A 27,868-nucleotide genomic window follows, 5' to 3' on the forward strand; every position below is an offset into this window, starting at 1 on the left:
CTCCACTAGGTTACGAAGTCTATTTTCATTTCTGTCAAGACAAGATAAGCTATTTTAGCAGCTTCTGTCCAGTTGTAGCAACAGTACTCCATCCTTGGACATACTTGGCTCCTGTAGAAATAGAGATTTACATTGGCAGTGAGATATCTATTGGAGGGTAGAAGGATCCCACTATTTTTCCAGCGCCCTTGGCAATGGATTTGATGTACATGTTCCATTTCAGATCAAGAGTAAAGGTAAGACCCATAAGCTTGTCAAAACATGGAGCCTCCCCAAGATAAGAGCCATTCATTTCAATTGATGTCAGACGAGGATCAGAGAGTTGATGATGTAAAGATAGAAGCTTGATTTTAGATGCATTAAAATTAACTAGCCACCTCTATCCCTATTGCATTTATGGCCTTTGAAGTGTTGCCCTAGATGATAGTGTCGCCAGCATAAATGTCTGCAAATTATCTTAGGATGTGATTTGGGAGATCATTGATGTAGATCAGGAAGAGAATGCTTTTTTGGTATTGCTTCGTTATATTACATTTAACCTTAAATGCACAAAATCTGACTTGGCCACATAAATGAGACAGAAAGTATGTTATTGACTCACCAATTTCTTGTGTTATCGAGTGGAATCTGTTCCTATCTACTTTCTTGTGTAACCCTTTCACTGTTACCAGTTGTATTTATTGCACAAGGTACTCCTCCGTTGTGGAGTTGATCAGGGCTGATCCCATCAAGTCAAACATTAACCTGTTTGCCTTGGGTGTGAGAGTCACTCATAACTCATTCCGTATAGTACCTGAGTCATCCAGTTAGCGCGCACCTTTATAATGGGCCCATGAATCCAGGAATAGTGCCCATTTTCCTTCAGTGGTGTCTAGCCCTATTGAAGGTCATTCTAGTTTTTTTTAAACATTTCTTTTCTGAGTTCAATATTTTCTTTTTGAAGTTCTACCAACTGTTTCATAAGTTTAAGGTATTCCTATTCCCTGGCGTGACCCCCATGTAATTCAACATCCAAAGTTAAATTTTTACTTTTGTTGCTAAATGTTATCTGTTTTTAGTGTATCCTGTTTGTAGCACCATTTAGAGTTGGAGGAGTGTTTAGCATTGTGAGTCATCGGTGTGACCCAACCACCTGTGATGAAAATTGCCTCAGTAACGCATGAATAAGAACAGAATTAGAGATTTTTGTTATGTGAGCAGTCCAGGCAACACACAAAATGGAGAAATTGGAGGCGCAAAATGCAAGAGAAGAAAAATAATTTCGGAAACATTAATAATAATATTGTTTTGTGATTGGAATTGTAACATGGTGTCAAATGGTAATGTTTTGTCTGGGATATGACCTAGAGGTCAAAGCTTTTAGGATTCTGCTGTGTGGAAATCATGTAATTAATATGCACAAGTTATTTGGCCAATTAGTCAATCAGGGTATTCCAGAGTATGATGTAACGGAGAAGGATTGGCTGAATGAGAAACCTTAACTCCTAGACACACACTGCTACCTTCCAATAAAAGAATGCACAGAGCAGTTTTTTAGACAGTCAAGAGCAGAAAACCCTGGCTGGAGTTGAAAGTCAGGTCTGTCCACTCCACCATCCATGCTACACCCCTCATTTACTGACCGTCCGATATAACACAATCGGTTGTCAAAAAAAAATCCTATTGAATTACTACCGAAACACACTGCTTGTTCAAAGAAAAAGACATCTCATATTTTTTCCTTTTCTCCTGTTCATAACTATAAAAATAACCTTTGATTTTCTTGTATTCACAATTTATATAATAATTAATCTTTTTAAATGAAAATCCAAAATTACATCTGGATTCAATTATTTGTTGCAACGGTATTCATAACCCCACAAGTTGAAAGTAATTTCTTTCAAAAGAACGCAAGCAAAACAAAGGTTGGCCAACCTAGCATGCTGAATTGCAGCCTGTGACACGTGTATTCCCTGGAGACTTTGAGTTGTGCACTTTTTTCATTAAAAAAAAATTTATTTTCTATTTTTGTTCTTATATGCGAGCCACTATTAAGGCAGGGAATAAAGGAATCTCACATCAACCCCATCATTGTAGAACCGACCAATACCATGCACCTGAAATTTATTGGGCTGTTCCAAAATTGGAACCGCCTAGGACTATACCTATGTACCAGTGAACACTATGGTTTTCACCATGTTATAACCGGTACATGTGTTTATATTTTATAGACCTAGGGGGTGATAACTTTTGTCTGCTTTTATTAAGTCCAAGAAGCATAACTGTCACCTGTACACCCTTGAATACTTAGTTTCTTTGACACTTTTCAAAGTGCCCCTACATTGATAATATCGAAGAATTGTGTCAAATCAACAAATACAATGCTTCAATATGTTCTTATGCTTTTGCCACAATCTGGTGAAAGAAAATGATTGTTGATCACATCTTGTTCGAAATCAACTTTGGGATTCTGTGTAGATTTCATGAACCAGATTCTGAATGATTCTATTAAGAATAAACTGTGCTAAAATTTTTCCTGCAATGGAAAGCAGAGAGATACCCCTTCAATTATAGCAAACATTCTTATTACCCTTGTTTTTGAAAACGTGGTTTATGAAGGCTTCTTTGAAATCTTATGGTACGTTCCCATGTCTCCAAATGATTACAAACAGTTCCAAAAGCTTAGCCCCACCATTCTTAAAAATTTTGGGTAAAACTCCATCTTTACCTGGGGTATTGCCAGACAAAATTTGCTGGGTGACATTTTTTATATCTATTAAAGATAGGATATAAGAAAACTGATGTACTTTTGGTTGCTGTGAAATTGTGGCTATGGCCTCCTCATCTATATCAGAATTGGAGTTAAGAAAAGATTCAAAACGTTCACTCCAACATAAGATTTCTTTCCTGTTAGTGTGGAGGATTTCACGAGATTCACCAGATTTACCACTTTCTCTCAACTCATATACTTTCTTCAAATCCTCATAGAAGGATTTTGTATCTTTCTTGTCTGTTGCCTTTTCGTGATCAGTCACTTGATCAGACAACCAAATGTCTTTCATGTTGCAAAGAGCAGTTCGGTCAATGTTTTTACACTTTTTATAGCTTTGGTGTTTGTCAAATGATTTCTTGTCATTTTATGTGTACCGTGCATTTGACTGATTAATGTTTTCACCTCTTCTGTTTTTATTGAATCAGTCCTGATGTTTGCAAATAGGAAGCACAATCAGTTAGGCATAGACTACATCCCCGAGACTCTTCCACGAACCTTCAAAGTTCGCTGTTATCTCAACTGAATTGAGAGAATATTCTAGATTATTCCTGAACTGTTTCCAAGTGGTTTTCACACGTATGACGTTAATGCATTTTGGGATTGTGGACATTGGGAGTTTTCTCCTTTCTAAATAAAAGAAGATCTTATTTCAAAGAAAAGTATGATCAGAAAGAAAGCAAGTGTAATTGAGATGTCTGTTACACCCTGCTTGTGAGAAATGAAGTAATCGACCATGTCTTTGAATCTGGGATGAATCCAAAATGTCTTACGCTCGTTTTTTCTGTTGAAAGAAAGTGTTAGTGATGCTAAGGCCAAATTCTTTGCTGGTTAAAAGATGAAGACCATTTCAGTTTATTCAACCAACACCGTGCTGTCCTAAAACTCCTTCTCAAATTACATGGTCAGTGCAACCTCATGCATTAAAGTCACCCATCAGGATAAGCTTATCTCTATACTTGACTTTAGTTATGATATCATGGTCAATAATGAAAATCACCTGTTACTTGTAGTCATTGTTTGAGTATAGCAGCTTACCAGAACAGCACTCATGCTATCATATTGATTAAATATGTCTATGAACAATAAAAATGCTATCATATTGATTAAATATGTCTATGAACAATAAAAATGCTATCATATTGATTAAATATGTCTATGAACAATAAAAATGCTATCATATTGATTAAATATGTCTATGAACAATAAAAATGCTATCATATTGATTAAATATGTCTATGAACAATAAAAATGCTATCATATTGATTAAATATGTCTATGAACAATAAAAAAAACTACAAAAAGAAAAATATAAAAGTTGAAAAAGTATTACACATATCTACTCACCAAATAATTATGTTTAAAAAATTCGATTATTGCAAAAGGATGCTGATAGATTGAAAACTTAAATATTAAAACACATTTAAGTAAAGCGTCAATATTACAAAATGTAAACAAACGCGTCCATTATAACAAAAATCTAAAAAATGTGTCATTATAACAAAAATGTAAACAAACGCGTCATTATTATAAAAATGTAAACAAAACCGTCATTATTATAAAAATGTAAAGAAAAGCGTCATTATTATGTAAAGAAAAGAGTCATTATTATGTAAACAAAAGCGTCATTATTATAAACATGTAAACAAAAGCGTCATTATTATAAACATGAAAAAACAACGTCATTGTTATAAAAATGAAAATAAATGCGTCATTATTATAAAAATGAAAATAAAAGCATAATTAAAAATATGTGAAAAAGCGTCATTATTATAAAATTGTAATCAAAAGCGTCATATTATAAAAATGTAAAAAAAGTTAATTATTATAAAAAAATGAAAAAACCCATCAGTATTATATAACAAAAGCATCATTATTGTGTAAATAAAAAATGTAAACAACGTGTCATTATTATAAAGATGTAAACAAAAGCGTCATTATTATAAAAATGTAAACAAATGCGTCATTACAAAATGCAAACAAAAGCGTCATTATAAAAATGTAAACAAACGCGTCATTATTATAAAGATGTAAACAAAACCGTCATTATTATAAAGATGTAAACAAAACCGTCATTATTATAAAGATGTAATCAAAAGCGTCATTTTTTAAAAATGTAAAAAAGGTCATTATTATATAAAATGTAAAGAAAACATCATTATTATATAACGAAAGCGTCATTATTATGAAAATGTAAACAAACACGTCATTATTATAAAGATGTAAAAAAAAAAGAGTCATAATTATTAAAATGTACACGAAAGCGTCATTACTATAAAAATGCAAAAAGCGTAATTATTATGAAAATGTAAACAAAAGCGTCATTATTATATATAAAAAAAGGCATTATCATAGAAATGTAAGCAAAGGCGTCATTATTATAAAAATGTAAACAAAAGCGTCATTATTATAAAAATGTAAACAAAAGTTTCATTATTATAAAAATGTAACCAAAAGCGTCATTATTATTTAAAAAGCGTCGTTATTATAAAAATGTAAACAAAACCGACATTATTACAGAAATGTAAACAAAAGCATATTTATAAATATGTAAAAAAGCGTCTTTATTATAAAAATGTAATCAAAAGCGTCATATTATAAAAATGTAAAAAAAGGTCATTATTATATAAAATGTAAAAGATAATCATTATTATATAACAAAAGCGTCATTGTGTAAACAAAACCGTCATTATAATACAAATGTAAACGAATGCGTCATTATTATAAAGATGTAAACAAAAGCGTCATTATTATGTAAAAAAAGCGTCATTACTATAAAAATGTCCACAAAAGCGTCATTATTATAAAAATGTCCACAAAAGCGTCATTACTATAAAAATGTAAACAAAAGCGTAATTATTATAAAAATGCAAAAAAGCGTCATTATTATGTAAAAAAGCGTCATTATTATAAAAATGTAAAAAAACCCTCCATTATTATAAAATGTAAGCAAAAAATGTAAAAATGTAAGCAAAAAAATGTAAAAAAGCGTCATTATTATAAAAATGTAAAAAAGCGTCATTATTATAAAATGTAAACAAAAGCGTCATTATTATAAAAATGTAAACAAAAGTTTCATTATTATAAAAATGTAACCAAAAGCGTCATTATTATAAAAATGTAAACAAAAGTTTCATGATTATAAAAATGTAACCAAAAGCGTCATTATTATAAAAATGTAAACAAAAGTTTCATGATTATAAAAATGTAACCAAAAGCGTCATTATTATAAAATGTAAACAAAAGCGTCATTTTAAAAATGTACACAAAACGGTCATTATTAAAAAAAAGTAAAAAAAAGTAAAAAAAGCGCCATTATTATGTAAAAAAGCGTCATTATTATAAAAATGTAACCAAAACCGTTATTATTACAGAAATGTAAACAAAAGTTTAATTATTATAAAATGTAAATAAAAGCGTCATTATTATAAAAATGTAAACACAGGCGTCATTTTTATAAAAATGTAAACACAAGCGTCATTATTATGTAAAAAAGCGCCATAATTATAAAAATGTAAACAAAAGCGTCATTATTATAAAATGTAAACCAAACTGTCATAATATAAATGTAAAGAAAAGCGTCATTATTATGTAAAAAAGCGTCATTTTTATAAAAAATTTAAACAAAACCTTCATTATTATCAAAATGTAAACCCAAGCGTCATTATTATAAAAATGTAAGCAAAGGCGTCATTATTATAAAAATGTAAAAAAAAACGTCATTACTATAAAAAGGTAAACAAGAGCGTCATTATTATGAAAATGTAAAGAAAACCGTCATTATTATAAAAATGTAAACAAAAGCGTCATCATAAAAATGTAAACAAAAGCGTCATTATTATAAAAATGTAAACAAAGGCGTCATTATTATAAAAATGTAAACAAAGGCGTCATTATTATAAATATGTACAAAAGTGTAAACAAAAACGTCATAATTATAAAAATGTAAACAAAAGCGTCATTATTATAAATATGTACACAAAAACGTTATTATTAGAAAAATTTAAACAAAAGCGTCATTATTATAAAAATGCAAACGAAACGTCATTATTATAAAAATGCAAACGAAACGTCATTATTATAAAAATGTAAACCAAAACGTCATTATTATAAAAATGTAAACAAAAGCGTAATTATTATAAAAATGTAAACAAAGGCGTCATTATTATAAAAATTTAAACAAAAACGTCATTATTATAAAAATGCAAACGAAACGTCATTATTATAAAAATGCAAACGAAACGTCATTATTATAAAAATGCAAACGAAACGTCATTATTATAAAAATGCAAACGAAACGTCATTATTATAAAAATGCAAACGAAACGTCATTATTATAAAAATGCAAACGAAACGTCATTATTATAAAAATGCAAACGAAACGTCATTATTATAAAAATGCAAACGAAAACGTCATTATTATAAAAATGTAAACCAAAACGTCATTATTATAAAAATATAACCAAAACCAATAGCGTAACTTTAAAAATTGTGTTTAAATTATAAAATAAAATAACCTGTATGCCGGAAAATTTTATTATAATATTGAAAATTACATTAAGTAATATCAATATAGTCAACTTGAAATCGAATTATAAAAATAATTGTAAATCTTAAAATTGAGCTCGGATGTAGAATGTAAACGTATTAAAAAAAAACTGTAAACATTAACCAAAGATATAAAACATTTGTTTTTAAATCTATAAATAATAATATGTATGATTGGAAAGTATTAATTAATAACTTAAAAAAATTAATTAGAAAATAATAAACTGAATTATGATAATATAATAACATATAAGCTAACAACTTAAGCCCGTATCACCGGACACAGAAAAAATAAAACCATGTGCAAAAGATGGAAATTAACTGTCTATCCAGTTTTAAAATTGAATTCAGTGGAGTTCTAAAGTTATGTTCTGTCCCGCTTACAATCTTTTGAGTCACTTCAATAATCCTGAAAATACATTGTCCATTCGCATAACACGTTGTCTGTTAACTCGCCGCTCATTCTTTACTGCTTCTTTTATGCATCTTGCATAATCTAATTTGCATAGAATTTGCATTACTCACATGCGATTGTCAAATACAAAAGCGACGTCACAGCTTTCTTTCTTTTTATTATTATTATTTCCTTAAGCGAATGAACATGACATCTATGCTAGTCAGGTAAGCTACGATTTTCCCTACAGACTACCAACGAGCACAAAAATTGTTCTAATCATTTTTTTTTTTTTATTGCTGTTCAAAATGGTAATGTATTCAATCTAAAAATGCAGATAAATCCCACTTGAAACTTTATATACAGGGTGACCCCAAAAAACGGGCCCCGAATACACTTTATGTGATATCTCCATTATTTATTCACCGATTACCCTTATTTTACAGGACATGGATGAATCACCAAGACCCCAGTGGGAGCTGGGACAAAGAATACACTGTGTTAAATTTTACTACAAGACAGACTCGTTTAAGAAAACCCAGGACAATTTCATGCGTCAGTTCGAATGTGAAAAAGCTCCATCCAAAAGCAGAATTCAGAACTGGGTGGACCACTTCAAGAAGTATGGGACCGTGGAGAACCTCAACGCTGCCAGAGAGAACTGTTCACGCCACTCGGGACGTCCCAAGAAGCAAACAGCCGAGCTGGTCAAAAGAGAGAGTCTCTCCAGCAGAGTCTGAAACGCTCTGTGCGTAAGCGAAGTCAGTCCCTCAGTATGTCCCGTGAGACTTGCAGGAAAGTGCTGGTGAACGATATCAGGGCTTACCCATACAGAATAAAGAGGCTGCAGACCCTTACAGCCTCAGACAAGAAGCAGAGGAGGGCTATGGCAGTCAAAATACTCGAGATCGAGGAGAACCAAGTTTCCTTAAACTCCTTTGAACCTCAGATGAAGCCCACTTCCATCTTGATGGAAAGGCGAACTCCAAGACAAATGTCTTCTGGGGGTCATCCAGACCCAGTGAAGTAGCTACCAAACCCCTGCACTCTCCTAAGTGCATGGTGTAGGCTGCAATCTCGGCCAGAGGCATCATCGGACCAATCTTCATCAAAGAATCTGGCGCAGTAGTGACAGTCACCAAGGAGCGGTATGTGGAGATCCTCAAAACCTTCAAGAGTGAGCTCCAGACCATCTACCCGTCGCTCATGAGCAAGTTTTGGTTCCAGCAAGATGGAGCAAGTTCTCACATCTCAAACCTGTCCCGAGATTGGCTGAAAAAGAAATTCGGAGGTGAGTGATCAGTCTCAAGACTGATTTTGAATGGGCACCCCATAGCCCAGACCTAAGCCCCCCAGATTTTTTTCTTTGGGGCTATTTGAAAGACAGAGTCTACGCAGGGAAACCCAGAAGCATCACGGAACTCAAGGAAGCCATCGAGGAGGAGATCAGAGCCATTACAAATTCGGTCTGTAAGAATGTCATGGACAACTTCGTTCTGCGCCTCAAGAAATGCACGGAGCTAAATGGAGGCCATGTAGAACATATGCTGTGGAACGGAGAAAAAAACGCCAAAGACCCTAGTGTTTTGATGTGATATTTTGAATATAATAAACTAGTTATGACCAAAGTTTCATTTCATTTAAACAAAACACTAAGAAACGGGGCCTAATTAGAGTTGGGGCCCGTTTTTTGGGGGTCACCCTGTATATATATTGATAAAAAATGAATACCAGCTGTATTAACTGGAAAGATCCTACTCATGAGCTGTGATGTTAGATTGTCGCTCTCCCAGTATTATTTCTAGACTTCCCTAAAATGATAGCTGAAACCCAGCTTTCTGAACCTGATTACTTACATGGGGATTTGCTCCTTTTTTTTTTTTTTAAACTTATTTTCCTGAATTCAATATCCTTGGTTTGGTTCTTTGGAGTTTCAGCAGAGTGGGAAGAGTTTCTGTTACCACAGTAGGGCAGGTCGATTTTGGAACCCCGGTGAGGCAATGGTGATGATAGTTGGAGTTTGACATAGAAAAGACCTACACAAAATATTTTTCTCAAAATCATTATCTTTGCTTGAGGAAATGACTTTAAAAGTTGAAAAATTGAAGTGATTAAAAGTTTTTCGGTGAATTGTCAAGAACGTCCCATCATCAAAACAATCCATACTGTTAAGAAAATAGAATCATTATTTAGAATAATTTTTAAATTACATTTTAAAATAAAATGAGTGAGGATAATGCATTAATAAAATAAATATTAAGTGTAAAGGCAAAATTATTTTTTTTAAATAATAACGACCAAAGTCGGCTTTGTCATTTCAGGAATTTTTTTTGGGTGGAAATATTTTAGATTTCACCGTCGCAAAACACTCGTCATTGATATTGAAAATTAGCGTTTGTTTATTATTTAATTTGAAAACATAACGATTTAGGCTTAATTATTTTGAAAGGAAAAACGAAAAAGACTTGTTTAAAATATATATTATTATATTTCAAGTGTCTGCAGTGAATTTAAACATATTTGTTTTATCTTTTTAATTTGTTTTTCTATTAGGTTGACACAAAAACAATGTCATTTTTTGACGTTCAAATGAACGTCAAAAGCATTATTTTTGCACGACCCTAATATTTCACATCAAATTCTATTTGAAATTTTTATTAAAATATGGTAATACTCAAATTTTATATTAAAACAATAACAAAAATATAGTCCATACAATTTTATTCTACACATTCTTTACGAAACATAACCACGTAAATTTTCAAGTTTTTCTACTTAATAAAAAATACTTTGCAGAAAATTAGTGTAATATTTTAATTTCTTTTATTTTTAAGGAGTAATTGTTATTGAGCAGTGTTTTTCTTCTAAAATTATAGTTTTAAAATCAGATAACCCACAAAGATTAATACAAGTAAATAAGGAAACTCCTTTAAAGGTTTTCGTTATGCGTGCATCTATATTATTGTACTAAAATAACTTTGTTATTTAGAAAGCCATTCTTAATATGGGAAGGGGGTTGTATTGAAACTATTCTGTACTTTCACCTAAAAATTTAATGAACAAAAATTTCATAAAAATTAAATTTAACTTGAAAATACTATGAAAAATAGCATAGTAACAAGCACTGGTTTTTCAAACTCTAAACACTAAACACTCGTTTAAAATGGCACAGCTACAGCAAGAATGAATCTCTTTATGGATAAATTCATGTTGTCGAAGGCGGAGCTAAAATCTGCTAAAAATGTCTAAACTAAACACTGTTATGCCTCTGATTTGGTTTGGTCCTCTCTCTTCAATACATCTAATTCAATTCTACAAAGTTTTTCATTATTTCTTATAACTAGCACTTATTTTTTTATGTATGAAACTGGAAGATAGCCTAATACAGTTTCCTTCAGTTATAATCCATTTATTTATTTTACTTTTCCGATTAGAATGTCAGTAAAAGCACAACGTTAACCCGTGGTTCACAAAATTTACTGGTCCACCTTGTCATTTGGATGAAACAGTACCCCCAACTTCACGATGTCGTCCAGTTTAGTTATTTCCTCAAAAACAGTTATCCCCACTTAAAAAATAGTGAGATTTCTAAGTTAATTGTCAAGGAAATAATTAGTATTCGGCAAGCAGTCAAACCGCAATTACTCTTGTTAAGGTAACATTATATAGGACAGAAGATTTTGCTGTAAGAAGGCCAAACAGATTGACAGGAAATCTTTTGCAGCAATCAAAGTGAAAAGAATGAAGGAACAGCTAGACAGACTGTTTGATATATCTTCTTGTAGCTGTAAACTTTCTGTCTTGAGATGTGATGACTTTGCAGTAAAGTGCAAGACAGAAATTTCAAACAAGGCACATAATCTGCACCTGTCCTTCTAACAAGGAGGTAAAATTAATTCTATAGATTCACCTGCAATTATGTTCCTTTTTTTTGTGGAAAATAAAATAATATATTGGTATTTATTATGTAATCTGGCTCTATTATTAAACATGCAAATTTTACAATTTTCAGGTTCCACTAGAAGAACTGCCATTTACAGCAATTTTTAAATTAATTGATGGAACAATAAAAAGCCTAACAATATTTACTGGTCCTTTGGGGAAGCTTTGTATCAATAATTATCAGATTTACCTCAAGTAGAATTCTAAAAAATTAGTGTTCCTCCCGATCATCATTATCTGGCAGCAGAAGAAATAAATAATTTAAGTGTGAAGACTAGAGGCTACTTTTTGAGTATGCTGTTGGCATTTATTGTGGAGAAGTTAACTTAGAAAATTGGGCCCTTGAATCAAGGAAGATGGCTAACATAAACCACAAGATTAATGTGTTTATGGACTAGAGTTGTCTATCCTCAAGCACTATGATAAACATTCTGGTCAAATTTATCATCCAAGTGTATGCAGTTAGTTGGTTCGAGATCAAAATCGACAATTATTTTTTAACCAACAACAGTATATTTTAATATGATTCATGGAACAAAACAGTTAACTGAAATCCAAATTACTGTTTTAAACAGTTCAAAATATAGTGCTTTTGTACTACTTCCGGAAAATATAATATCGATGATAAACACAGATGAATTGGATGTGAAAGAAGAGGGCATTCAAACGATTTTGTCCATTAGGTAAATAAATATTTATCCATTAAATTTTATTAGTTTTCTTAATTTACCCAAACAATAGTTAGTTTTATTCATATTATATCGCAAAAATATAAAAAAAATAAGTGTTTTCAAATAATTGTTTTGTGTTGATTTTTCCAGAAATAGTGAACAACTAAAAACAAAAACAAAAAAAAAAAAAAAAAATGAAAACATTACTGCTATCAATTTTGCAGCCACACACTGGTCAAATTTGATTGATTTTTCTTAAAAAGTTGTATATGGAAAGGAAGCAAGACATAGACACATTATTACAAAGTCATAGTGCCAGCAAATTAGATCTTCATTTTCCTCGAAAGGAACAGAACAATTTAGTTCTATTATAACAGTTTATATTATTGCATTTAATAAAAAAGTAAAATACATGGTTCTGTAACTTGTATCAAGTTGTTATATTGTGTAATACATCTCCACATATCTTTTTGAATTGTGAAATTTAAAAGACTTAGTTGCTAATTAGCTTCTCTTACTATTTTTGTTTAATCAATGTAGTAAAAGTTGAGATATTTTGCTAGTTGTGATTCATAATTAAAATTATAATTCATGTATATACTTTTCTTTCAATGTATTTCATATAAATATATCAATTTTAATTGAATATTTTATAAAAATAGTGAAATTTCAAATCAGTGTTGTGAAAAATGCTATGAAAATAAAGGATTTTTCAGCATTTTTTCTCCACGATTTTTTAAATTAAATGCTCAATTTTCTGTTCCAGATAGGAATCTAATTTTTGGTATACGTTCTTATCACATCAACTATCAGCACCAGCGCCATGTTAATTTTCTCAACTATCATCACCAGCGCCATGTTAATTTTCTCAACTATCATCACCAGCGCCATGTTAATTTTCTCAACTATCATCACCAGCGCCATGTTAATTTCTGAAAAAAGTTGCAAATCGACCTGCCCTATTACCACAGTGGCAGGCACCACAGTAGGAGTGGCTTTTTTTTTTCAGCTGCTATCTGGTTTTCAGTCATAGATTTTTTATTACTTTCCTCAGGTGTTTCATTAAAACCTGGTTTTATTTTGCAGAATCTATTCGGTGAATCTCTCACAAATACTCCGCCATGCCTAATGGAAAACTACCTTTTACTGGTCCAAGCCATTGTTCTTTTCTATCCCGCTTGTAAAATACCAAATCTCCATTCTGGAAAAGCTGTTTTGATGCTCTGATTTTGGATCTTAAAGCATGTCTAATCCTTTCATCTACTTCAAATTAGATGTAAGCCATACGTGTTTTATGTAAAGCTTTCAAATGTGTTGCTCCATCAAAAGCTAGTAATCCAGCTCGTATTGGGCAAGTTGGGATTTTTTGGAATACTAGTTGATGACTGCTGGATCCATTGTACAGTAGTAAGGAGTTTTGTGCCATGTTAGCCAATATAGGAATGTCTCAGGCTGTATTCCACTATTTTCAGCTTCCAATTTTAGCAGCATCATATCAGTTATGGCATGTACACGTTCACAGTCCATTCTGAAAAGGACTCATTCTAGCTGTTGTTGATGTTGAGGATCGAGATTACTTCACGCATTTCCTCCGAGCTGAATTCCACACCATTGTGAGTCATCAATGATTCCATAATAACAAATACTTCAACAAGTTTTCATTAATGCATCAACGACACAACTTGTTTTTTTTTTCGGTTAATAAACACTGATGTCAATCATGTGCAGAATCCAACAACTAATGTACTGTTTGAGATCCATTGCAACATTTTCACTAAATGATTTTTCTATGGGCATGGACACCGCTTGTGTAGGGAGTGTTTTTGCATACACCTGGCATAATAGGCATTTGGAAGTTATTTCCTCCAAGATATCTTCATATTCTACCTACTATGCAATAGCATCTTTTAAAAGTGCCACTAGTCGTTTTTTTGAAGGGTGAGCAAATTGATCATGGAGCATCAGGAGGGTTGATTTTCTGTCTGAAATATTCATTTCTCCGAGCTTCACTGAATTCACTTCTTGGGTCTTACCATAGGGATACAATAATGCCCTGATGATGTGAGGTTTAATGAAACCTCTTTCCCCAGGATTATTGCAGTGTCATTTTCCAAATCCATCCTAACTTTTGCCTTCTTCATCGAGGACCTTGACAGCAAAAGAGGGATATCTGAATTAACAACATCTGTTCTGATAGTGACAATTGTTTCCAACCATGTGAACGAGTATCATATATTCACCACAAGATTTCAATTTTTCTCTGCCCTCAAATTTAAAAAATTTGTGCCCCTCCTAGTAAGTAATTTTGTTTTTATCAGCTTCATCTAAAGAGTCCATGTAGCTGTCTAACCATGTTTGGTCACACACTGTACTTGAACATGCACTATCTAAAACTGTAGAGTTTCTAGCATCAGCACCAAGCTGAGATATTTCCTGTTTGTGGTAACCAGTGAATAAAACGGCATTTTCTTCTATAATATTTACCTTGGACATATTTTCCCAATTGTCAGGACATTTAGCTATCATATGTCTATAAGAGTCACATGATCTGCAAGTTAAGTAGTTCCCATCAGATCATATGGGATGACAGCCATCAGGGCATTTTTCTATAAGATCAACATGATTTGCAGTTTAAAATATTCTCGTTGACACCTGTAGGATTTATGGGTTCGGTTCCTCTTTGTGAAGATGCAAAACCAGATCCTCGGTTATCTCTCCAAGGGTGATAACCTCTTCTTTTATATCCCTTTTTAACATAGCCAGCAGCCAACAAAGCTTCATTTTCAGCAAAGAAAGTCAGTTCAAAACACCGCCCTTAAATTTTTTTAAGGACTATTTTGCTTGCTCATACAATGTGTCTTTTTTCATAATTCATACCAGTAAGTACTAATATTTTTTCCCAGTCAGAAATCTTGAAATTTCGTAAAAGTTTGAAAGCCAGGATTTCCGGTGGAAGCTTCAGTTACTTTTTTTCTATTTTTCACTATTTATCAACAAACATGATGATATATTCATTCAATTAATTCTCGTTTCGAGAGAATCCATCAAAATCCTCAAATTTCTCTAAGCAATTATTTAAATCATATTTCGCTAAATGTTTATCGAAAAAATCTACTAAAATTTTCAGGCTGTTTACTCATCAGTAGATAATTGTGAAAAAACTTTTTCTCGTATCATACACTCATTGGACTCTGGCAGAGAAAGAGCAATACCAATGCCAGCCCTTGTTTTAAGTAATTCTGGTATTTCAGACCAAGGAAAAAATCTGTTTTATATAATTCATAGGATTCTGACTAGTGAAAAGTAGGAGGATTAATTCTCATAGTCATTTTATTTATTTATTTATATCAGAAACTTTTTTTTTTTTTTTTTTAATTTCAAGCAAACCACATGTTCAGAGTTGAAAATAAAAAAAGTGGAATTTACGAACTCCCGTGTTGAGAAAACATTAAGGTTTCTTCTGTTGTATTTTCTTTGAAAAATATAAAACAACCAACATGAAATATAAAAAGGAAAAAATAGAAAAGAATGAAACTGTTTTTTTTTCTTTTACTCTCTTTTTTTTGTTTGTTGGTCTTTTTTATTTGACTGTTTTAATCCACGTTAACTGTACTTTTTTTTTTTGTATGTTCCAACAGTGTTCGTTAGAATATTGTTTTCTACACAAAACTACACTCTGCTACTATTTCTTAATCCACAGTATTGGAAGAAAAAAACACAATGCTAGGGTTTAGAAATGGACGCTTTATTTCCTTTACCTTCATAACCTGCTGTTCAAATGTTGAGAAGAACGATAACTACTTTGAGACATGAGGTATGTAGTCACCATCACCCTCTACAGAAATAAGGGTGATCGTAGTGACTGCAATAATTATAGATTCAGAGACATCTCTCTACTGAGCATTGCTGGCAAATTGTTTGCATGCATCATCTTGCAAAGACTTCACATTTTGGCAGAAAGAATCTACCTAGAATCACAGTGTGGCTTTCGATTCAAAAGGTCCACTCTTCTCTGTCTGCTTCAAGAAAAATGCCGAGATATGCCACTGTATCTGACTTTCATCAATCTAACAAAGTAAGACTTAGTAAGAAGAAATGTTCTTTGGAGGATGCTAACTCTTATTATCTGTCCATCAAAACTGTTGAGTCTAATTAAATCTTTTCATGATGACATGATGAGCACCGTGCAGTTTGATGGTGATATCTGAAATGAGTCTTCAGTAAAAAATGATGGAAAGCAAGATTGTGTCTTAGCACCAATTCTTTTTGGCATCTTCTTTGCTCTTCTATTGAAACATGCCTTGGGCCATAATATGATGGCATCTACTTGCACACAAAAACCAATGGTTGCCTTTTTAACATTGCTTATTTGCACTCAAAGACCAAGATAAGAGAAACCATAATGAAGGAACTACTTTTTCTATATGATTGCCACTCTGAAGAGGGACTGCAGAGTTTAATGGATAGATTTTCAAATGTGTGTAGTCCATTTAATCTGACCATAAGCCAAAAGAAGACACAGGTTTTCAGCCAAGTAACACCAGTGCTACCTGTTGTAAAGAATATCAAAAATATCTAAAAGAAAAAAAAGAGAGAAAGAAAGAGACAGAGATGATGGAAAAAGAACAAATAAGGATATATGTAGGAGAAGTAATAAGGTTGGATATTTTACTAACAGGGAGGGGCGATTGTTCTAAGTGTGACAGGCAGTGGCGGAAGTGCTCAAGAATTGTGTGTCAGTGTCTTGGTCAGGCCCACTCATGATGAAAATGAGATCATCCAAGAGCTAGAAAAAGGTGGTGCCAGAGTCACTCAAAGAATAACTGCCGAGGTTGCTTTGGTAGTGTGTCAGGTTGTATGGATAGATGGAATTGGGTCAGGTCGTGTTGATGGAATTGTTCAGGACCGTCGGGTTGTGTTGATGGAAGTGTTTTGTACTGTATCATATCAACGATATTGTTCCTGTTGAGTTGTGTAGATGGAGTTACATTTGTTGTTTGGTTATCGCCATCACACTGCATATGATAATATTTTTTCGTTTTGATTTTTTAATCTTTTGGGGTTGCGTCTTGTCTCTTCTCCTCTCATGAAGCTACAAGCTATTTTAACCATTATGGCCTTAAACCCAAAGCATATACTAGTTTTTGTTGGCAGTGACTCTAGTGGAACGGCTAGAAAAAGCTGAGCTGATTTGCCAACTGCGTCGGATAAAGCATATCGAGTGCATCACCATGAAGCACTTGCAGGCATAATGCACTTGTGTAGCAGCAATTAAATGAGGAAAAGCATGTAGATTTTGATTGTATGAAGAAAATGCTGTATACAGTATATGTCATGGATCCCGTCGCCACATGGAAGCGGTTTATAGCATACTGCCTTCAACCAGGTGAAACAGTTAATGATTGTTTAGGCAGTGCTACTAAAGGCGGCATATCAGATCAGTGACTGAAATGTGCATTCATTGCTGGATTTGCCTGAACATGAGGAAGAATTATTATAAGCATTTTTTGGATCAAGTAAAGAATAGATACCCTGTAGCAGACGCCGCCTGGCAGTGACAAGCACACATTTCAACTAACACTGGTGATTCGACCTTGACATTGGCACAAGCACATGGCGTCAGTTGTTTGTAAACACGTCAAATACCAAACATGCTCGAATATTCGCCAGCAATTTCTTTTTTTTTTTTAAATATATTTACAAAACTTTTGAAGATTTAAAAGAAAAAATATATATTTACAAAACATTTTTTTAAATAAGTAACAAAACGAACGTATTTAATAAATAAAAGATATTTAAATAAATGGGTGTCTTTCTGTTTCAGATTTTTTCGATCAAGATTGATTTTTATGTACCGTGTGTTTTTTTTTTGGGGGGGGGTCTGTGTGCGTTTTTAAGACAATTCAATATTTATTTAATTATTCTTTAAAGCATTAACTTCAGCGAGAATATATTTTTAAAATAATATTTTTAAATATAAAATTTTGACGGATATTCGCGAGCAAGATTTTTTTTTTTAAATAAAAGATATTTAAATAAATGGGTGTCTTTCTCAGTTCATTTTTTTTTAATAAAAATAAAAATTATAAAAAGATTTCTATCTAGAATTCATCTTTATAAAAATAAAAGTTATAAAAAGATATGTGAATAAAATAATATATAATCTCCATTGTTTATACTTGTGATTTTATTATGCATAAAAATTGCCTCGCCCTAGAAGGATTTCTCCTTCACTGACCATCGACATGCATCGCACTTTAAATAAATATTGAATTGTATTAAAAAAGTACACAGAAAAAAAAATGGCCCACACCGTATAGAATGAACCTTATTCAAACAGTCTTTATTTGAACTTAATGGACTGTTTTTTTTATTTTTGTATTTATTAACTGTTTTATTCTTTTTATCAAACAAAAATAGAACTTTTATAATAAAATATATATTATGGACTGTTTTTCAAACATCGAAATTTTAAAATTAAAGTTTTATTTAAAAAAAAAAAAAAGGACGAGGTGTTTTTTCTTTCCGAGATATTTTTTTTTCACCATTTATCACTTTTAAATTTTATTCAACAATGAAATTATAAAAAAAAACATTTTTTGTTAAATATTTTTAAAAATTATAAAATATCTATAAAGTCTATTTTTTATGTCTGTAAAATTTTGTTGAAAGTTCAAATAAAGTTTATAATTTAATTGAAAACAAAACACCTCGTCTTTTTTTTTTTTAATAAAACTAACTTTAATTTTAAAATTTCGATGTTTGAAAAAAAGTCCATAATATATGTCATTATAAAAGTTCTATTTTTGTTTGATAAAAAGAATAAAACAGTTATTAAAAAGTTCTGTAAATATATTAAACACGCACTCAGAAAGACACCCATTTATTTAAATAGCTTTTATTTTAAAAAAAATCTTGCTCACGAAAAGCCGTCAAAATTTAATATTTAAAAATATTATTTTAAAAATATATTAATTGTCGCTGAAGTTAATGTTTTAAAGAATAATTAAACTCTGGAATTCCATTCCAGGCCACTGCTTCCCCAACTGTACTGACATGCAGAAGTTCAAGTGTAATGTGAATCGACATCTTGCTGCCCAAATCCCAACATAGTACCCCAGTAGTTGTTGCCCCTGATAGTAGCCCCCTACACCAAAGTGGCAATGTGCCTTGTTTGGAGTGAAAATGTAATAAAAAAAATAATAAATTGTCTTAAAAACGCACACAGACCCCCCCCCCAAAAAAAAAACACGGTACATAAATATCAATCTTGGTCGAAAAAATCCGAAACAGAAAGACACCCATTTATTTAAATATCTTTTATTTAAATACGTTCGTTTTGTTACTTAAAAAAAATAATGTTTTGTAAATATATATTTTTTCTTTTAAATCTTCAAAAGTTTTGTAAATATATAAAAAAAAAAATTGCTGGCGAATATTCGACCATGTTTGCTATTTGACGTGTTTACAAACACCCGACGCCATGTGCTTGTGCCAATGTCAAGGTCGAATCACCGGTGTTAGTTGAAATGTGCGCTTGTCACCACCAGGCGGCGTCGTCTGTTACAGGGTATCTATTCTTTACTTTATCCCATTTTTTTCATATAAAGAACCTAGATCTATCGCATTTGCTGGCATGTACTCATGCCATTTTAAAGAATTGAACTGGCGTTACAGAACAGACTGCAGCAGCTGCAGGATTGAAACAATGCACATCTAAGGAGATGGATAATCCCCTGCGGTGTTATAAATGTGATAGATGCAATCATTGTCTACTAGATTGTTAGACAGAGGTGTTGGTGTCAAGCCCCCAAAATGATAACGTGTTACCAATGTCAGTGGCATGGGCAGATTGCTCGATTTTGTCCGACGAAATGAGCTAGGAGGAGAAAAAAATTCAGCGCCAATCTTATCCCTAAACTCTTGTAAATGGTGCATTGCTAGTTTTAACTGTTCACATCAATAGAATACCACATACAGCTCTAGTGGATATCAGATATATGCAGTCACCAATCCACAAGTTGTATTGTAAGAAATGGGTAAGAAAAGTGACCCCTGTGCTCAAAGCAGATGAAAGCACACTTAACTACTGTGGAATCAGAGTGGTGAATGTTAACATTTATGCAAAGCTCGGCATTATCATAGAAATTTTAGCTAGACATACTTGAATTTGATTAGTTGCTTGGGCTGGATGCAATCAAGCAGCTGGAAGGAATGCCAGTGAGGTAACGTTTTCACAATTCAGCAAACCAAATTGTGCTGCCATCACCATTACCGAGCCTGATTTCACTACAAAGTATGAAAAAAATATTCAGAAATGGACCACACCTGGAAATAGGCTGGTGACCAACCTCCAATTACACTGAAAAATAAACTTATGGAATATCCAGTTCTAGCACACATTTGAAAGGTATATGATCAGGAACTGCAAATGTGGATTAATAATGGCTGACTGCTGCCATATCTTTAGGACAAACTTAGTCCCCCAAGAGGTCTAATCCCTCTCATGGTTGTTCTGCAGGAAAACAAACAGAAAGTTTGGCTTGTTATGGATTATTGGGAACTAACTGAGTACATGGATGGATACATGGCCAACGGGGATGTTTGCTTACAAAAATTAAGGGAATGGTGAAAGCAAGGACCAAACGTTGCAGTGCTAAAGCTACGGTCAACCCTATTTGCAATGACTTGTCAACAAGACAACAATATTTTCTTACCTGCCTAAGATTTGGGCTCAATGTCGCCCTTAAAGAATGTGAGCTATTGTTAATGCTGCATTAAACACAATTACATCCTCTTATATTGAGAAAATTTTTGTAAATGAGAGTGTGTGTTCTGCAATCTGTGTCAAGGAATATTTGAAGAAATTTGGTCTGGTAAGTAAGACTCCAAAATGTATGGAAATTGACTGGCCATTTCCCAGTGTGTGATTGGTTAAGTGTCACCATGATGTTTGTGAAATGAAGGGCAAACACTGTGACAACTGGATGGGGTGATGAAGTGCAAGACCTTCTTCTAGTATGGACGATCAAAGACATTTGTTTGAAAGTGTTACAACACAATCCAATGAAAGGTGACTGGTGTATTTGTGAACAAGTTACAATGTGGGTAAAAAATAGTTCCATTGGTGTGGTTGTGGAAAGCAATGGTTTTGTGGTGGAAGACACAAGCTGGCTCCAAGCAGTGCATGAGAACAAGCATATAAACTGGGCTGAGCTTGATGCTGTGCTGCAAGGTATCAACCTTGCATTAATTTCCAAACAAACTCTGCATGTGTATATTAGTGGACAGACGAGGATGCACATCAAAGCAGCCTCTAAAATGTTAATTAACCATCGCTTCTCCATGCTCAGAGAGTTTGCCTTGGAATATGCACTGAAGATTGATGTGGGGTTAGTTAAGTCTCACAAAAAATGAGCTGATCAATATACATGAGTGCCACAGCGATGGTTAAATGAAATCCACAAAATGACAGCACCCAGAGAACCTGTATGTGCTGAAGTTGCAAAACAAAACATTTCTCAAGTAAAAGCAATTTACCGGTCCAGTAAACATTCGAGTGTGAAGAGGATATTGTACTTTGTAAAGTTAATCAACCCAGGAGTAATTAAAATTGACGTGCAGACAATGGTTGGGGGATTGCAACATATGCTCATCTATAGATCCAGCCCCAGTGCAGTGAAAACCGGATAGGTTTGATGTCTCATAGAAACAGGGTTTTTATAGATTTTCAAGAACTTTTCAAGGCTTTTTAAAAGCATTTTCAGACAAAATTCAAGTTTTCAAAACAAAAGCAGTAATTCGAAAAAGTGGTAAAAAATCAAATATACAACAAATAAATGTTACTATAGCTGATAAGTTTTTTTGCAGTTTACCTGCATCATTGTTTTGCATTCTTAAATAGTTTTAAGATGTGCACATGCACAAACCATTGCACTCTACCTGCATTGTACTTAAAGTACTTGATTGTCAACAAAATGCGATAACTATTAACTAGCAAAACAGTGGCAAATAAAATAAAATATTATACAACAATTTTGGCTGTCCAGACAAAATCATGATGGATGTTGGTCCACAATGTTCTGGACAGGTTTTCAAATCCTGTGGCATCAAGTACGTCACAAGCTCACCTCACTACATCAGAAGGAATGGCTTCATAGAAAGCCATGGCTTCATCAAATCAATGATAAAAAATGCAAAAGCAAGAGAACTGATATCCAGTTTGCTCTGCAATGCCAATTGACAAGAAACGACTTTAAATACTTTTTAGAAAACCTATACCAACCATCCACCCAGCTGATCAGAACCAGGAAAGGAAGAACACCGTGAACAATTAAGTGAGAGATCAGCAAGCATGAAAACCCATCATGATCACAGAACCAGAAAATGATTACCACCATTATACACAGGTGAGAGTGTATGGATATTATATAAATTCGACAACACATAGCACCCTGGAATCATCATCGATAATGTTGAAATATCTAGAAGCTACAAAATAGACACATCCAATGGAACTAGATGTCACTGCAATCACACTCATTTGAATGCCGTACAAATTCCAATGACAAAAAAGGCTCACTTTAATATCCCTGAACCTAACTTTTAATTTGTTGGTGTAAATTTCAAATAATTGCCAGTGTTAAATAACTGTTATGCATGACATTTTCTAGAGACAAAGACTACTTTGACATCATTTCGATGTGTAATTATATGATTTTGAATCAAGGTTTCAGAATGAGAAAAGATGTGAGAACGAACAAAAATCATGCAAAGGTGGGCTTGTTAAAAACTTTACTTACCTCATAAGCTACAGGCATCAAAATATGATTAAAAATAGCGAGATAATCTTCAGTTCCTAAACCCATCTGGAAAACAAAAATGCTTCATGTGTAATTCAAGTTGAATAAAAAATGCAATATTGTTATTTTGCAAAAACATCTTTCTTGTTCAATAGTCATTTGTGCTAAAAAGATATAAGTTATGATGGAGTTTAGCAAATATGCAAAGATAGGACAACATTAATTGACTTTGAGAAAAAGGACTTGTAGGAAAGGTTACAATAGAAAATTGTTCAATATGTTTCATCTGATTAGTAACAATATAGACATGACAAATTAGCTTTACAAAATGCTAAGTGAATGTCCATTTGAAATTAGAACATATAAAGTTACATGATGGGTGAACATACAAACAATCCCAAAAATGAAATAAATGCTATACATGCAAAGATTTCATGGAATAATGATATCAAATCAGCAACATAGGCATGTAGTGCTTTTACCATTATGTTGCGTTCGTCATGTTAGAACTTGTTAACTAGTGACCATTCTATTTCTTCAATATTTCATTCATTTAAATTTTAATGTGAATACATGCCCATTTAATATTCTTTATTTTCTTCTTTTGTTATTTCATCATTTATATCATTAGTATGGCTCTAAGCAATCTTCAAAGATGCTAGTATCATCCAAAATAACTCTAGCAAGACCAAGACCGTCAGACATAATATAAAATGAACACCAGCTAACACAAATTAAACTCTTACAATACCTAGTGAATGGAATACAGTCCCATGTCAATTCACAGTAATTTGGTGGCCTTAGTGCTGAAATGGTTACATGCTGTACTCATCCAAATTTTATGGATTGAAGACATAATATTCTAACTTTGATAGGTTGTGACATATCATAAATTTGTACAGGCAACATTGTATTAGTAGAGATAAACAAGCTGCACTTATAAACACACTGTTATCATACATAGATTACATGGTAAATAACAATATACAGATTTAACATCTGTCAAAAGTATACTCTGATTTTTATTAATTGTATTATGAATTGTCAACTTGACTTTTATTTTTAAAAGGAAGTGCAACATCAAACTCCATGCCCAAGTGAGATTTCAACTCACAACCTGTTTACAAGACCATTAATACATTTCTATTATTAATGGAGATTTGGTATCTGTCTGCCTGAAGCATAAACAATATAAATACTTCTATTAAGATACTATGTGCCCTCTTTCTTTCTATTCAGAGGGATAGTGTAGTATTTGTTGTGAGAATATTCTCCAAGGTTTTCCCTCCTTGGAAGGGAGAGAGAGTAGTATATGTTCTATGGCCATGATACCATCCAAACAGACATAATATTTCCCTTCTGTAATTTGAGGAGGGGGTAGTGTAATATTTTTGTCATAAGATCATCTTCCATTTGCTTTGATTACTTTTGAACTTGTCTACAATGCTAACAATATGGCTATATCATAATAGGAAAAGTAGGTTAGTGAATACTTCAAAAAAGCAAATAATGATTAAACATTTTCATTTAAATAAAGTTCTTTTTAGTAATGAGGATTCAATAACATGCATTCTTTAAACATATATTTTCATTCTTAAAAATGTGTTGAGAAGGTTATATAATATTAGTTTCCTGTTTATAGCATTTTATAGCATAGATGATTTGTAGATGGAATACCCAGCTCAAGTTATGCTTAAGGCTGTAAAGTCACTTCCACTAATAAACCCTTGATGAAAGTATGAATAAAGTAGAATAACTCTCCAAGCTTGGTAGGAAAAACTGTGGTGCTGTTTCTAGCCTTCATAGGATTATTTTTAGATGATGTTGGCATCTTTGGGATTTTAGCAAAAACCATGATGACACTATAAATGAGGATAAAAATTATTATAGATGTTATAAATGTCCAAGAAAATGATGTTAAACAACAAATTGTGTTAAGGTTATCAGTTAACAAGTGCTGAAAACATAAAGTAAATGAAATGTGATAACCAAATTAATATACAAGTCATTTTTAATCAGAAAATGTTAATTTGGAAAGTTTATGCACTCATGTTTTTGTAGAGAAGTTTCAGTCAATAAGCAGACACAAAAGGTCAGGATGTCTTGTCTTGTCACTCACTGTGAGTGACAAGACGCGTGTGTGGAACATGCATAAGCAATAGGCAGCATGGCCCAATGTATAAGTGTGGGTTTACCTTTATTTTCTGTTAGTGCATGAGAGTAGGAATTTGTTTCTGTCACTTGTTGTTTGCTTGATTCAGTAGTGTGACTATAGGTGTGTGCAAGAGGAATTTTATGTGAATATTGAACATCCTTTTTGTTTCACACAGTAAGGATGGGAAGCATAGGTTCTAATTCTCTTCCAGTGTCTACTAATCAGGATCTGTTACCATTAGTTCATTTGCTCCGCTTTTACTGAGATTTACAATTTCATGTTGGCTTTTTATTTTTTGGGTTGAAATTAAGAAGAGATTATTTTTACTGGTTGAAAAATGTTATTATACCTTATGAAAACTCATGATTTTTTTTGATAGCAAAGAGGAGAGGGTACCTAAACAAATTGGTAAAAGAAAGAGGGTGGCTATTCAATTCAGTTACTTTTTGAAATTGTTTGAATCACATCTCCCTTCACTACAGAACTAGTAAAGAAGAGAAAACTTCAAAATAAACACTTTGCTGGCAAAAAAGAAAAAAAAAAATGACTGCTTCAAAGTTTGTTCTGAATGAAGATTCTCGTAAGAAAGTTGTTCTTTGAAACCAAATGAATCAAACTTTTTAACCTGGAAAGGAGATGGCCACTGGTGGCTATCTGATGCCTCACAAGGCACTCATGATTATTCCACTCGAATAGCAAATGATCAGTGCACAGTGTTTATATAGGTAGTGACCATGAGAGACATTTTCTTACCTTATTTAGTGGAACATTTATGTTGTAGCCAACTGCAGCACCTTTCCCCACATAATCATAATCCGACTGCCTCAAATTTGGCCAAAACTGGCCATGTTCATATCGGTGAATTGAAAAGTACAAGACTCTGCAAATAGATAAAACAATAACAAAATCGATTTATTTAATTTTTTACTAAAAGAAAACTGATAATATCCATTGGAAAGGTAGAAATCTATCTCATACCCAAACATGGTTATAATAACAGTAAAAACTTACCGACAATAAATATAATGCATTTAGAGAGAAAATAACTTGATTCAGTTTCTAATAATAAAAAATAAAATAACTCATAAATGCTTTACATGTAATAAAATTGAAAAATTAAACTTTATAGAAAAGATTATTCCAGATTTTTAAATGGACAAAAACAAATTCAAAATTCTATAAAGCGCTTATGATTTTTAAAAATCATTTCTTACTTCAAAATGTTATCTGCAAACAAAACTCTCAAATCAAATATTCCTTACATCCATGAGACAATAGATTATTTATCAGATTCTTCACTATGGCAAACTTTGACAGAATGCAATATGGGGTAATGATAAATGAAGACTAAAACTTTGATTTACCTTTTTTCACTATAATGGGATGGCAGCATTTGCAAAAAACGTCAATTTTCTAAAGCATGTTTTTAAAATAAAATAATTAAACCAGATAATGTATATCTATATGAGTTACATGTGTTTAAAATTTGTTTTAATTTAAAACAATGTTGTCTAATTCATAATGTAATGAGTAAATACTGATGTAAAAATTAAATGTAAATTTCACAAAAATTTTATTTATAAAAATTATTTCAAAATTAAAACCAGAAATCATGTAAATGTTGTTCAAAATTGCCGCTATTGTTTAAGGATGTACTCACATGCTTTGGGGTTTTCTGAATGTCAAAAAGTACTGAGTCTGTGTTGGAGAGAGTTTTTTTGTTGTTCAAAGTTAGCAACTTGGCATTTTATTCAAACGACTTAGGTTCTGCCTCAACAGAGTACCATGTGACCTACCTTTCCCCAAATTCATAATGAGGCTGGATTTTGGGAGGTGGGACCCAATCTTGCTACATTAACCGATCACAGGTCTCAGGTTTTTTTTTGTTTTTTTTTTACAAGGTGGTCACCACTTATCAAGGCCCGAAAGCCACTCAGGGATAAGGGTTATTGTGTTTACAGTACATTAGTGTGGAGATTTAATAAAGTGTCTACTTAAAGGGGTGGTTCATCAGGAATTTGTTTACGTTGGACTTGAAGACATCCAGGTTGTAGTAAGGTGGGAAGCAGGCAGACGGAACAGAGTTCCACAGGCATGCAATTCTAAGAAAGAAGCTTTGTCTATGGAATCTACATTTTGATTTAGGCATAGATAAAGAGTGGTGAAAGATTTTGACAGTGGATTCAGCTAGACGAGTGTTTTTTGTGAAAGATTGGTGGGGGAGACCAGAGATTGGAGTTCAGACGAGCACTTGCCATAAAATAACGATAAAACAAGGAGAGGCTTGCAACGTCTCTTCTGTGGGAGAGAGGTTGCAGGGAAGAGAAAAGGGCATCTCCCAATTAGGCACAAAGTCTATTTTGTAGTCTGTCAAGGCAGAATAGGCTGTTTTTAGCAGCTCCTGCCAAGATATGGCAGCAGTATTCCATCCTTGGACGTACTTCGCTTTTATATAGATAGAGAATTGCATCAGTAGTGAGATATCTTCTGGAGCGGTAGAAGGATCCCACCATCTTTCCAGCGACCTTGGCAACAGACTTGATGTACATGTTACATTTCAGATCAGGAGTGAAGGTCATACCCAGAAGCTTGTCAAAATATGGGGCT

At 32.7% G+C, this 27,868-nt stretch overlaps 1 protein-coding gene across 1 annotated transcript in view; it reads right to left on the minus strand.

Annotated features, from left to right (window-relative positions):
• Nucleotides 1-27,868, minus strand: part of LOC145278212 (polyamine deacetylase HDAC10-like) — a 222,075-nt gene that overhangs the window by 24,503 nt on the left and 169,704 nt on the right. Inside the window, exons 9-10 of the mRNA XM_080130499.1 lie at nt 26,015-26,141; nt 23,107-23,172 (exon numbers count right to left, since the gene is read on the minus strand). Of these exons, the coding sequence (XP_079986625.1) occupies nt 23,107-23,172; nt 26,015-26,141 (193 nt within the window). The remainder of the gene's footprint in view (nt 1-23,106; nt 23,173-26,014; nt 26,142-27,868) is intronic.

This window comes from Euprymna scolopes, chromosome 6, assembly GCF_053919585.1.
Source record: "Euprymna scolopes isolate OS-2025 chromosome 6, ASM5391958v1, whole genome shotgun sequence".
Taxonomy (NCBI): Eukaryota; Metazoa; Mollusca; class Cephalopoda; order Sepiida; family Sepiolidae; genus Euprymna; species Euprymna scolopes.